The sequence below is a fragment of the Ochotona curzoniae genome, unplaced genomic scaffold, assembly GCF_017591425.1.
Source record: "Ochotona curzoniae isolate NIBS_2020 unplaced genomic scaffold, NIBS_Ocur_1.0 scaffold_3835, whole genome shotgun sequence".
In the NCBI taxonomy this organism is placed as follows: Eukaryota; Metazoa; Chordata; class Mammalia; order Lagomorpha; family Ochotonidae; genus Ochotona; species Ochotona curzoniae.
This window is the reverse complement of record NW_024467114.1, coordinates 2,610,610-2,624,503: the sequence shown is the minus strand read 5'-3', so window position 1 is coordinate 2,624,503 and position 13,894 is coordinate 2,610,610. Positions and strand designations below refer to the sequence as shown.

At 59.3% G+C, this 13,894-nt stretch overlaps 1 protein-coding gene across 1 annotated transcript in view; it reads right to left on the bottom strand.

Annotated features, from left to right (window-relative positions):
* Positions 1-280: 280 nt before the first annotated feature.
* Positions 281-13,894, bottom strand: part of TNS3 (tensin 3) — a 67,659-nt gene continuing 54,045 nt past the window's right edge. Inside the window, exons 19-27 of the mRNA XM_040965098.1 lie at positions 13,267-13,353; positions 11,973-12,104; positions 10,577-10,672; positions 9,661-9,738; positions 8,985-9,062; positions 3,951-4,119; positions 3,759-3,827; positions 3,641-3,667; positions 281-2,532 (exon numbers count right to left, since the gene is read on the bottom strand). Of these exons, the coding sequence (XP_040821032.1) occupies positions 2,388-2,532; positions 3,641-3,667; positions 3,759-3,827; positions 3,951-4,119; positions 8,985-9,062; positions 9,661-9,738; positions 10,577-10,672; positions 11,973-12,104; positions 13,267-13,353 (881 nt within the window). The 3' untranslated portion in view covers positions 281-2,387. The remainder of the gene's footprint in view (positions 2,533-3,640; positions 3,668-3,758; positions 3,828-3,950; positions 4,120-8,984; positions 9,063-9,660; positions 9,739-10,576; positions 10,673-11,972; positions 12,105-13,266; positions 13,354-13,894) is intronic.

Below are 13,894 nucleotides of genomic sequence, written 5' to 3'. Positions count from 1 at the left end.
ACACACAGCCACGTCTCGGCCCCACGCACACACAGCCACGTCTCGGCCCCACGCACACACAGCCACGTCTCCGCCCCCACACACACACAGCCACGTCTCAGCCCCACGCACACACAGCCACGTCTCCGCCCCAGGCACACACAGCCACGTCCCCGCCCCACGGAGCGCACAGGTGTCCATGCACACACAGCCACGTCTCCGCCCCAAGCACACACAGCCATGTCTCCGCCCCACGCACACACAGCAGGCACACAGATGCATGGCCTGTCTCACAGAGCCATACCAATTTCGTCGTTTTATTACACTCCACCTAGAAGTGACGATTAAGGAGCAGAGAAAACGACTATACAAAGGCTTTATAGACCATTTACATACTGGATATACTCTTTACAGTATCAGAAAGGTAAAAACACGCGCCAACGGGTCAGGCAGGTCGGGGCCAGTGCGAGGCTCTCCATGCTGTGCGGCTTGACCACGGTTACACCTAACACAGCACACACCGCTATGCGTGGGGCAGTGGGCCCCGGCAGCCCTGGAAACACGCCCGTCGTGTGTCACCTGCACAAGTACGGTCGGGGAGCTGGCTCGTCTCATGCTCACTGGCACATAACACACAAGTAGCGGTCCTTCTGAGATGGGCTCCCTGGGGAGCTCGCATGCAGCCAGTTCCTGGGGATGTAAAGTGACCTCCTTGGAGGCCCCGACGGCTGCGTACCACGCCTGCGCCCTCACGAGCAGCAGAGGGGCGAGGGGCCTGACCTGCAGCCCTCTGCGACCCAGCAAGGTTGAGACACCGCAGGGACAGCCCAGACCCCTGTACCCTTGTCCCCATCGGACGCCATTGCAGAAGGCCTTGGGGCCTCCGAGGGTCAGGCTGTGACCGGGAACAAGGCAAATATTTGGCACAGAAATGAGGCACTTGCGTTTGAATTGATAGGAGCTACAAAGCAGAACGGCTCACCCGCTCTCACACACAGACATGCCCACCGTGACTGGACTGGATCTGCTCATCCACCCGCCCTCATGGCAGACCGCAGAACTCACAAAGCCTCGTGCAAAGCCGGCTTGGCTCCTGTCGCCGGGAAGCTGGCCCGAGCGCTGCGAGGAATGCAGGGGACAGTGTTCAGGGCGACTGCGACGGGCTGGTGCGTGCGCCCCAGAGCACCCGGCGCGGGATATCCAGGCTTGGCTTCCACGGGACCCAGCTCACCTGTCACTTGGGTCAAGTTCTAGGGACCCTGGCTTCTCCCACACCCTGGACCACAGATCACCAGGCGAGAAAACCCTGGCCCTGGGTCACGCATCTGAGCGGGAAGTGACTGAGCTGGTTACGTGGCTAGCACGGTCAGGACTGGATCATGGAACATGGCCTGTACATCCCGAGATCCCTGCTGCTCCTCCGTGGCCTCGCCCTTGTCCCTCAGTCCCAGCAGTGACAGAGGCCCTGCAGGTGCAGCCAGTGCACACTCAGGATTTGCCATGAAGCCAAAGCTGGGCCATGGCGTCACCCAGGTAATGCTGGCTGTGCACAAAAGGACATCTTCAGGCGAGGCGGTGGGGCAGACAACTGGGGCACCGCCCGTGGAGGGACCATAAGGCACTGCCCTCTACTTTGGAAGCAGGCGCCTGTGTCCCGCACAGGGACAAGCTTCTGCCCACAGCTGGGCGGGACGCAGTAGCTGACACTGGTGCAGTGCAGCAGAGGCAAACCGTCATAAATAATTTGGCATGAGTAGAATATAAATTACACAGAAGCGCCATTCTCGTGTCCCTCTCTTCCTCTCGAGTTCTCTGGGCTCTCCCTGGCCCTGTTCCTACACACAGAACGGAGCAGGGCTCCGACCTCACACAGCCCATGACAACGGGCCCTCGTGTGTCCCCTGCCGTGCTCCGGAAGGGTCTGACCTGCGCAAGCCTTCTTCACACCTGCATCCGCCTGTCACTTTCACCAGCTCTGTCCCGGAAGATCCAAGCCCAGACACAGGAGGGCGTGTGCGTGCCTGGGCACGGCCAGGTCCGGCAGTCACCCGGCACCTGCCTCGGGGGCTGGGCACACCTCACCTCACAGGTCTGGGTGCCAGGAACCCCAGGCTGGCATGCCTACCATACCATCACTTTGCATGTCCCTCTTCCATGTGGACCCTGGGCAGGCGGGCCTGGCTCCTGCCACCCAGAAGCACTTGGTCCCAGGCAGGTACTGGTCAAGCAGCCACTCGCAAGAAGGGCCAATTGGGGTCACTTATTCTGTGTCCGTGGAGCCACAAGGCCCTCCTGCCAGGGCCCAGAAGGTCGTCACGATCAGTCTGGTACAAGGTGAGGGCCAACGCCTCGCTAGCAACTGCTGGCCCGGGCTCTGGGCGGCGGCGCGGCTGGCCTGCGAGGGGCTCTCAGATCTTCTTTGGGGAGCCAATCATGACCTTTGACACAAAGTTGACGATGGCGCTGGCTGGCTGCTCGGGGTCGTGCTCTGCGAACAGGTGGCACACGTTGTCTGTGGCACTGCCCTGTTTCCGAGCCACGAATCCGAAGACTCTGTGAAAAGAAGCTGCAGGTGAGGGCGCCCAACGGGCACAGGAGCCCAGGCTTGCTCTCCCTGCAGCAGCACAGGGAGGATGGCAGCCTCCCCACACCAAGGGCCCACTTCCTGCTAAGCACCAGTCTGGCACTGCCCAGGCACCACACCTCCAGCCTTCAGACCTGCAGCCACGCCTGAGTCCCAACACAGCCAGCAGCTGGCGATGATGACAGGTGTGACTGCCCCAGGCAGTCCTCCACAGGGCAGGATCCCCAGATCCCGGAGGGCACATCAGTCATCTCTGTGGAGACGGGGCTCCCTGCTCTCTGAGTGCTCACTTCAGCACGCACATCCCCACACGGCCAGGGGGAGCCACAGAGGGCTCACCGCAGTGGCTGACAAGCAGTGGCTTACAAGCGGGCACAGCCAAGGAAGTTGCTGTAAGACCCAGAGCCGCCATCTTCCACAGAACACAATCATGTCCATTGTCCACGTCCAAGCCCTGGCCAGAATGAAGGCCTGCTTGTCTCATCTCTGTGTTCCGCAGGGAGGGAAGGGCCATGCAGGGCAGCCAACTACAACTGCCCGAGGGCTTCAGGGTCCCCCCTGCGTGGCAGAGGGGGCTGTACCCAGCCCATGAGCCCCACCGGGGAGCCATGCAGCAACAGTGCCAGCGAAGAGGGCCGATGCTGCACACTTGTGACTACCAGCCCCCGACCAGGCTAAGCCAGCCCAGCGGGGTCCAGAGTCTCGATGGCAATGCCAACCTGAAGGGGGCCGGGCTGAGCAGGGCACAGGCACACGGAGCACCTGGAAAACCCTCCACCTCTGGAGGGACGCCCCCTACCAAGGCTCTGGCTGCTGGCGGTAGGACCACCCACTTCCGCATGGTGGCAAGCTGAACCCCACAGCAGGGTTGCCCGTGGGGACCCTGGTGCCACATCAGCCCACAATCCTGTAGGGGATCAAACTGTTCTCCACATCCTGGCACCACAAAGGATGTTCATGCTGAGTGTATGTGTATCCATGCCACCGGCTGTGCCCAGGGGTACCCGCCCATGGCCATGATCCGGTGGCTTTCTGAGCAGCCGCCCCTGGAGAGGACACAGTAGTTGGGGCACTCACTTGGAGGAGGGGTTGTCTTTGATCCACCTTGCAAATGAAAGAGAGAAAAACCATGTTAGCGTGCAGGGTCCACAGTACCATGAGGCACCATCACGGTCCGGGGCCACCCATGGCTTACTTCCTGTCCTGCGGGTCCAGAGCGCAGAAGATGACACTGCTCACAGGGTAGTGGCGCCGGAAGAAGAGCCTGTGGGGACAGGAGGGCAGTGTGACTGCGGCTCCATTCAGGACCCCTCAGCAAGGATTCCCCAGCGACACTCCCCAGGGAAGAGCCAGGAGGCGGCCCCACGCCGGCCCCAGCCCCACTCACTTCCGCTGGTTGTCGGTCAGGGTGATGCCCTGGGCTGACACCTTGAAGTGCACGACTGTGGACACGGGTGGCGGCTCCTGCACCAGAGTGAGGCTCAGGGCCTTCTGCACAGCCTGGTGCCCGGTCAGCGACTCCATCTCCACTGAGTTCAAGTACCACACGTTGCAGGCTGCAAGAGAGCAAGGGGGCCACATGGGAACCCATGTGAGGCTGACGGGTGACACTGCGCACTGGTGCCTGACCCTTTACAGGCCAACAACCTTCGCCTTCTGACCTGAAGCTGTGGAAAGGGAAGGACTTCAGACACGCTCGCTCCAACACCAAGCCAGAACGAACAGGTAACAAGCCTGGCTCTGTCCTCCCTGCTAAGGGGGGTGGTCCATCCAGCCTGCCGAAGTCTTAGAGCTGCTGTGTCCCAGCTGTGGCCTCGGCGTGGGTCTGAACGAGGCCTGGCAGCACAAAGACTCAACAACAGTCACAGACCAAGAGGTCCTGAGGTCTTCAGCAGAAACCACAACAGCCGCACGGCCTGGAGCTCAGGCAGGGGTGGCCTCCAGGGGCCTCACTGAGAAGTGTGGGACCAGGAGACGAGCAGGTGCAGGATGAAGTTTGGACTGATTTGGATAATACATTTGGCTTTAACTTTTGGTAATTTGTAAGAATTGAAAGGGGAGGGAAGTCAGCTATCGGTTCCACTTTTGAAGAGTCAGAAATGATACACTGCACTGCCCAGGATTCAGCGCTCCTAGCGACACACGTTGGTGCCACACACTGACAGCACCAGGAAGAGCCAGAACCATCGTGGCCATGGTCAGGAACGGGTGAAGTTACTTTTCTCCACAGAAGACCAAGAATCCAAGCAGCAGCGCAGAGCGGGGATCACCCCACAACATGCAGAACAGCACGGAACCGGAACAGCGGCGACAGCAGCATAAGTGCCTGTGAGATGCCGAAGTGGAGCCAGCCACCTGCGGCTTCCCTCGAGCTCTGCCTTCAGCTTGGTCCCTTGCCAGGCCGCCTTGTACAGCACAGCTGGGGGGACTCAGCAACAGAGGACCGCCAGGGGCAATCTGATACCAGAGGGTCCCCAAGGCTTGCAGCTCGGTGGCCCACATCTGCTCCTCTTGGGAGAAGGCAGTCAGGGCAGAGGGCGTGCGCCCAGGCATTCCAAGCCAGGTGCCCCGGGGCTCTCTTTGAAGCACCAATCCAGAATTCTGGGAGGGGAAATCATTCAGCCAAGAGTCCCCTCACCCCCCCCCCCATGCGTGGGAGCAGCCCCCGACCCTCCTGATGCTGTGGGCCATGGGGGTGCTGACGCCTAGCCAATGCTAGCCCTGTAAGACAGGTAAGCTGCTGCCAGAGCAAGTACCCCGTGGCCAGCTGCTCCCCCGACTCTCTTCTCACAAGGTCACATGCTCGCTCTTCTCACGTGCACCTGCCATCCATCACGTTGTGCCACTGCCCACTCAGCCTCTTGAACCATGAACCACAGGCACCTCTGTGCCATGCAATGCACCTGGCCTAACACACCTGCTACAGCAACACAAAGCGCCCGCCACACGTGGCACATGGGCAACTGACAGACCTTTACCCATTCCTGGAAACCCGAGGCCTGTGCCTGGCTGTACAGTCCCCCGGAAAAGGTCGCCATGGGACAGTGTGGCACGGACTTTTCTGCATTCCCCTGTTTAGAGAGCAGTCTCACATGGCCACGACGCCTGTAGGGCAGCTGTGTGGAGATGCAGCAGGGCCTCGTGTTCCAGGGGGATGCCACAAGGAACAAGAACGGGGCGGGCTCAGCACAGACAGGGACTGCTTCCGAGTGAAGTCACGTGGCCTTGGCACTGCCAAGGAGTGGCTATGAGGACAGCAGAGAGAAGGGTGCAGAAAACCCACCCACCCACGCACTCGTGGGAGTCACTGTTGCTCTTGCATGCAGTCTGATGCCCTCTGCCCCCTCCCCACCCCTGTGTTGCTGGCACCTGCTCAGGGCCATTGCAACCGCAGCCTCACTCCTCCCACAGAGCCTCGGCGGAGATAAACCAAACCGAAATGCACCTAGTATGTGACAGAGCGTGTCATAAAGGAACAAAGCTCAGGACAGCGGTATTTCAAGACTCGCTTATGAATCCCCAATTTGGGTGATTAAATGAGATCTTGGGGTCTGAGTGAAGTCTGACCTCTAAGCAAATGCATCCCTGGGGCCCATGCTATGGCTCAACAGGTTCATCCACCTACTGAAAGCGTAGCCTCCAACATGGACACCAGTTCGTGTCCTGGTTGCTCCACTTCCAATCCAGCTCCCTGCTAAAATGGCCGGGAAGGCAGCAGGGGACAGCTCAAGTGCTTGGGCATCTGGCTCCTGTCTGGTCCAGCCCTGGCTACTGGGGCCACTTGAAGAATGAACCAGAAGAGGGAGAATTCTCATGTAGGGGGCTGCATCTGTGTACCTGCACGCGTGTACCTGCACGTGTGTACCTGGATGTGTGTACCTGCACACATGTACCTGCATGTGTGTGCCTGGGTGTGTGTACCTGCACGCGTGTACCTGGATGTGTGTACCTGGATGCGTGCACCTGCACGTGTGTACCTGCACGCGTGTACCTGGATGTGTGTACCTGCATGCGTGTACCTGCACGTGTGTACCTGGATGCATGTACCTGCACATGTGTACCTGGATGTGTGTGCCTGCATGTGTGTACCTGCACACATGTACCTGCATGTGTATACCTGCACATGTGTACCTGGATGCATGTACCTGCACATGTGTACCTGGATGTGTGTACCTGCATGTGTGTACCTGCATGTGTGTACCTGCATGTGTATACCTGCACGTGTGTACCTGGATGCATGTACCTGCACATGTGCACCTGGATGTGTGTGCCTGGATGTGTGTACCTGCACACATGTACCTGCATGTGTATACCTGCACGTGTGTACCTGCATGTGTGTACCTGCACGTGTGTACCTGCACGTGTGTGCCTGGACACGTGTACCTGCACGTGTGTACCTGCATGTGTGTACCTGCATGTGTATACCTGCACGTGTGTACCTGGATGCATGTACCTGCACATGTGTACCTGCACATGTGTACCTGGATGTGTATACCTGCACGTGTGTGCCTGGATGTATGTACCTGCACGTGTGTACCTGGATGTGTGTACCTGCACGTGTGTACCTGGATGTGTGTACCTGCATGCGTGTACCTGGATGTGTGTACCTGCACGTGTGTGCCTGGATGTGTGTACCTGCACGTGTGTTCCTGGAGGTGTGTACCTGCACGCGTGTACCTGCATGTGTGTGCCTGGATGTGTGTACCTGCAGGCATGTATCTCCCTCTTTCTTTCAAATAAAATAAAGAACTGGATCCAGATTCATACATCACTTTAAACAAATACATACTTAAAGGTGACGCAGCCAGAAGAAGAGACAGCTCTTACATCTCTAGGAGCAGGACGGTCCAACCCAGTCAGGGAGCATGCCCGCCCCGCCCAGCCCAGCTCAGGGAGCATGCCCGCCCCGCCCAGCCCAGCCCTAGGAGCAGCATACCCGCCCCGCCCAGCCCAGCCCTAGGAGCAGCATGCCCGCCCCGCCCAGCCCAGCTCTAGCAGCAGGCCGGCCCGGCCTGGCAGCAGGACAACTCACTCCATCACTGGCTAGCAGTTCAAGAAGACCAGCACTGACTAGCTGGGCCACCTCAGAACCGGCCCTTCTGCTCTGTCCAAACGGCAAGCCAGAGGAAGGGACAGCCTCCCAGATGACATGCCTGGTAAAGGGGCTCCACTCCAGGACAAGGGACTCTCAAAGCTCGACCGTAACAAGAGGGAAAGCCCAGTGTGCTGTGGGCCACAGACCTTCTATCTCAGGGAGACAAGCAGGGGTAGCAAAGATGGCCGCGGCCACGGCACCAAGGAGTCACGCAGGAACAGCAGTGGCACCGTCTGTCTCATTCACAACGGCCAAATGCTGGGGAGGACCTGCAGCGACAGGGGCTTGAGGCCCAGCTGGCCGGAGGCAGCGTCACACAGCTGCTCTGGAAAATGGTTCTGAAGTTTCTTGCCAAGCCAGCTCCTGACATGAAGTCCCCGAGTCCCTGGTAGTTACCCACACAGCCAGCCACACACGGATGCTCACGTAGCTCCACTGTGTCTGCCAAGCCTCGGAAACGGCCAGGACGCCTGGCGCAGGTGCACGGATACACAAACCACACGCGACTCCACTCCAACGAAGGCGCTAGTGACTAACACACACGGCACCGAGTGAAGAAACCACACAGCCAAGGCCACACACTGCCTGACTCCAACTCCAAGCCCAGTGATTACAGAGCAAAGCCTGCAAGGCAGTGAGCAGTGAGGGAGCAGTGGCTGCCCAGGGCTGGGCGGGACAGGGACGTGTGGGCAATGACAGCCTTCAGCAGGACCCAGAAGCAGCAGACATAGGCCAGTGTGCACGCACACTTGTTCAAACTTGCAGCACATGCAATGTCAGGAACCACCAACGGGTCACCCTGGCGGGGCGCGGTGTTGGTGGGCAGCTGTGCACCTGCCTCTTGGTGTTCTATGAATCTGCACAAGCTCAAGAAGTAAAACCTAGTGGTGAGATTTTTCCTAAAATTAGGCAGCCTGCCTTCTCAGGAGAAGTCAGGGGTGTGGCCGTCTCCCTGGACAGATGACAGAGTGACCAGCGGCTGACTCACGTCCTCACTGGGCGCGTGGCAGCGTGGCCGGTGGCTGACTCACTTCCTCACAGGGCAGATGGCAATGTGGCTGGTGGCTGACTCAGTTCTCTGGAAGGCTTTAGCATTTGCAGCTGGCAGTACAGGCCACCCACATCCCGTCCTCCTGTGCGTTTGAGCACCAAACTTGGCACCAGTGCCAGCCTCGCTCCACCCAGACCCTGTTGCAGCCCTGGAGCTCTGCACACGGCTCCCGATGGCTGAGCGCACTGCCCTGTGTGAGCCACAAGAAGACGCATCCTGGCTGCCATGGACAAGAGGGCACCCTGATAGTCACGGGCACCCCGCACTGCACCAACCTGCGCCTTGCTTTAACAGCTCAGCCGCCGAGTTGGCTGCCGTCGGGGGAGAACTCTCAGCGATTTCCTCCAGCGGGTCTGCAGGCAAAGAAAAGGCAGATGTAAACCCCACTCCTTGGAATCCTTGCAGCCAGCCAGGCCTGGCTCTTGGAAACTCTCCCTTGGGGACAGAAACCCCAGAGTATGTGGAAACTGTGACCCCATTTGGAACAGAAAATGGGGTGACGTGGCTCAGCTGAGTCTCAACTTGGCATGAATTTAGCTGCACGGGTCAGTTTCAAGAGGTCCACTGGCCCTGTGTCTTACCTCATGGGAGCCAGACACGGCTCAGCAAACCTGGGCCACATGTCAAAGTGCCCGGCGTGCTTTCTAAGCTCCTCCTTTCTCGGGAGCCTCTGGTGATGCGGCTAAAAGCAGGGGAGCAGATGGCTTGTCACCTGCAGGCAGCATGACCATGTTGGTCTCAGGATCTCAGAAGTTCAATGGCAGGGATGCTGACAGCCTCATGTCCAGGGGTTTATATTTCGAAGCATCGGGCTCTGGGCTCCTAAGAGCACTGCCCCGAAGGCTCTAGCCTCTCCCGGTGACCCCCAGAGCACATGCCAGGAGACACTTGTAAAACAGTGACCTCCCAAGACCCCCCAGAGCAGATGGTCCTAAGGACCTGGCCCAGTACCTCTCTCAGGAATGAGCAGCTTGCAGGGCAAGGCCAAGGGCGTGATGGAATGTTGGCACACGAGGGCCGTCAGGCTCCCTGCGGAAGACAGAAGCAAACAGGAGTCAACACCCACGGCAGGTGAGCTCCAACCGCACTGCTGCCGGGGCAAGCCTTCTGCTCGCAGCCCAGTGCCCTGCACAATGCGGCATGCACACTCCGAACAAGACAGGGAGCAGCGGGCAGAGACAGCTACAGACAGCTCCCAGGGAAGCCCAGCTCTTACCACACTGCGGTCCCAAAGGGTATGAGGACACGGGGTCTGCAAGCCTGGACCACGGCAGGGGAGGGGGTCCCGCTGCTGAGAGCCCTGTGGCCCATGTGCCATGAGGAAGGGTACCTAACCACGAGGGCACCCTACACATATCCATGACTTTTTAATTTTTATTTATTTGAAAAGCAGAGTTACAGAAAGAGGGACCCACATGCTGGGTCACTCCCCCAAATGACTGTAATGGCTGAGTGGGGCTGGGCCAGGCCCAAGCCAGGAGCTTCATCCAGGCCTCCCAAGTGGGTGCAATGATCCAAGCACCTGGGCCGCCTCCCACTGCTGTCCCAGGCACAGTATCAGGGAGCTATATCAGAAGTGGAGAAGCCAGGACTTGAACTGGTGTCCATATGGGATGTCAACCCTGTAGGGGTGGCTTGGTCCTCTACACCATAGCCCCCGGCCTGTCTAGGACTTCCGGTCCTAGCCTGGGGCTTTTTCTTAGGTTTTAATAAAGCTTCTAGGAACATTTTTATAACCAGTTTAAATGAAAGATCACAAACCAGCTTAGGGGCATCTCAGAATGGGGACCACAGGACGAGTAAGGCACCATGACCCGATGGCAGGTGAGCGAGCAGAGAGCCACGCTGCCCAGGCCTGGCTGCTCACCGAAGTAGGGCTCGTTGGAGCAGCCTTTCAACCGTACTCCTTTGGGGGTGCACTCGATCAGGAAGTGCCGGACGAGCTCATTGGCCAAGTCTCCACCTGGGGTCAGAAATCGGGAGAAAAGAAGGACAAAATGAAGACTGCTCAGGGCTGGGAAGAGAGGGAACGTGGGAGAGAGGAGCCGTGCAGCCAAGAGTGGCGTTTGCCAAGGCGCTGAGCGGAGGCCAGGCACGTCCTGGGCCTTCTCAAGTCACCCAGGCTGGCTGTGTGTGGGAGGGCAGCTGTGTGTGCTTGAGTGGGGTCAGGTGAGTGTCCATGAGTACGGCAGGTGGGTATGCATGGGCGGGACAGGTGTGCAAAGTGGGACAGCTGGGTGTGCACAAATGGGGACTGGTGGGTGAGTCGGGGGGCAGGTGGGTATGCATGGGTGGGACAGGTGAGTGTGCACAGTCAGGGACAGCTGGGTGTGCGTGGACAGGGCAGCTGGGTGTGCCTGGGCAAGGCAGCTGTGTGTGCCTGGTTAAGGCAGCTGGGTGTGCGTGGACAGGGCAGCTGTGTGTGCCTGGGCAGGGGCGTGGCAGCACCCTGCAGTGACAATGCTGGCTGAAGGAGTCCTCTCCAAGGGGCTTGCTCAGAGAGGACTCCAGGGAGCGGATGTTTGGCACGGCTGTAGATGCCACTCGGAATGCCCATGTCCTCACTGGGAGTGTCTGCTCTGAGTCCTGGCTCCTCAGCTTCCAACCCGGCTTCTTGCCAATGCATACCCGCAGGAGGCAACAGGTGCTGGGTTATCAAGCTGCGACGCTCCCAGCCACCTGCCACTGAGGCACCTGGCCCATCCTGGCTATTGTGAAAACAAATCTATAGAAACTGACAGAAAAAGCCCACGGGTCCAGTTCTTCTGCTGCTCCAGGAGGTTGGGAGGGCTGCAGCATCAGTCGTGGCCAGGCGTTTGGAGGACTCCGTTTCCCAGGTGGGATGGAATGCAGGCATGTGCACAGACACCTCCACCTGCTGCCGCTCCACTCACACCCCAAAGCTCTATCCAGGCCGTGCTGGGGCAGGGAGCTCCTCAAGGGCTACACAAGTGTCACTTCCAATCAATCGACATGCCCACCCGATACAGAAAACAACCATACCACCACACGGTGCCTTGGGAGGGTGTGTCCACTGGCACGGCAGCTGACAGTACAAGAGAGCACAGGACAGTGGGTGCCCCACAGCCACCCGAGGAGCAAGCTGACCCGAGACAGAGGCTATGGCACAGTATGAATGGGGCCCGGAGCTGGCCCCAGAAGGACTTTCACAAGGCACCCCTGGAGAAAGAACCATGGAAGAGAAGCCACGAGCGCCTGGCTGTAGCAGGGAGGGGAGCAGGGGGACCCCGTGCAGCACCCACCTTTCTTGTTCAGCTGCAGGACGGATGGGGGTGGTGTGGCCACCTTCATGGCCAAGCCGTAGGCACCACGGAAGGAGTGGCTGTCACGCACGATGAACGACCCAGGCTCCTTGTCCTTTAGCATGGCGATGGCTGCGAGAGGGGACAGGTCTGAGCGTCCACTGTGTTGTGAACAACAGGTGACCACCACTGCCCCAGGGCTTGGCCACCCTGCCTCCCTGTCTGCTTGCAGCCTCAAGTGGCCACAGCAGAAAGAGGCACCCAGACCCAGCTGGGGTTTCCTAGCCCGTGGCTCTGCATGTCATGGCCATACTGTGTCTTCCACAAACTCCTGGTTCCAGGCACTCAGTAACAGCAAAAGCCCGGGCCCCCGCAGTGCCTCCGGCACCTGGGAGAAGGGAACATCATGTCTGCGCAGCCTGGAAATCCCACAGGTGTGACCCCTCTGTCCATTGCACTCAAGAAGGGGCAGCCCTGCCCCGCACACCACCTCAGGCTGGAACCTGGAGTAGGAGGATAGGCACAGAATCTTCTAGAACAGGAAGATGGGGGACATGTGGCCCATGCGTCTTACAAGGCCAGTGACATCACTTGGTCTAGGCCTACCAAGAAAACCACAGGCGGCCTCGCAATAAAGTCTACAGCAGGCCAACGTCTAAGCTGATAATCTTGTATGGCCTGCAAATGCCGTCACTGACGTCTAAATGGCCCTGGATGGAGAACTGGCTCCCAGTGCTGTCCCAGAACATGGAGCTCGTGCTGGCCAGCCACGCTGCTGTGTGGGAGGCCACAGCCTCGGGCACACGGCGCCTCGCAGCACAGAGGCCTTGGCCTGGGGCCGAGCCTCGCACAAAGGCCGATTCAGGGCGAGCCCTGTCTTTGCAGGCCACGGGCGGGCGTCCTCCGCTCTCTGCCAGTCACAAGCACAGTAGGCTCTTTGGGTTGCCGGGGAAAGCCGCACATTCTGACCATCTCCGTTGGCTACATGGCCAGAGGCGGGATTCCAGTGAGAAAGCCCAGCAGGCACCCGGGCGCCTCAGAGGCTGTCCCGGGAAGACTGCCTCTGAAGTGGAGCTGAGGTCAGGACACGGCCCCGTGGCCTCTCTCCACCACCAGCCATGCTGCAGCTCCTGACCCTCTCACTTCCTGGGGATTCGCCCCTGTCTCCCCACACCACCTCCAAGCCACGGGTCCAGGGACACAGCAGGGGGCACTGGTCCCCCCTGCCTGCTGCCTCACTCTCTGGTCACATGGCCTGAGGGTGACCCACACAGCACAGGGGTCCAGCACACACCTTGTTCTCTGGAGATGTCCGCCTTGTACCAGAACTTGGATGTGTCCTGGACAAATTTCACGATCACCATCTTGTCGCCTGGACTGTCTGTAAAACCATGGCAGGAAACGCGTGAATGACAGCCTCTCACCTGGAATGGCCCTCTGTCGAGGGCCCTGGGGATGGGACTGCCCCAAGGAAGGAAAAGTTCGTCTGCCCTGCCCAAGGTGGAGGAAGCAGCCGTTCCACACCCTGGGACACGGCAGCGGACACTGTGACAAGGACCTGGTGACCTGCGTGTGAAAGCAGAGAGGAGCCAGTGTTGAGGCATCTGGGAAAAGCTGCCACCTGCAATGCCAGCGTTCCTATGGGTGCTTATTTCAGACCCAGCTGCTCCACTTCCCGTCCAGCTCCCACTAATGTGCCTGGGAAAGCAGCAGAGGTGGGCTCACGGGCTGGGGCCGCTGCACCCAGGTAGGAGATCCAGATACGCTCCGGGCTTCAGTCTGTCCCAGCCCTGGCTGGGGAAGAAACTACCTAGGGACAAACCATGCAGCTCTCTGCGAACAAACCAGGGGATGGAAGCTTGCTCGCTCTAACTCCACCTTGCAAATAATAAATACCTTACAGGAAAAAGCCACAGAAAGGC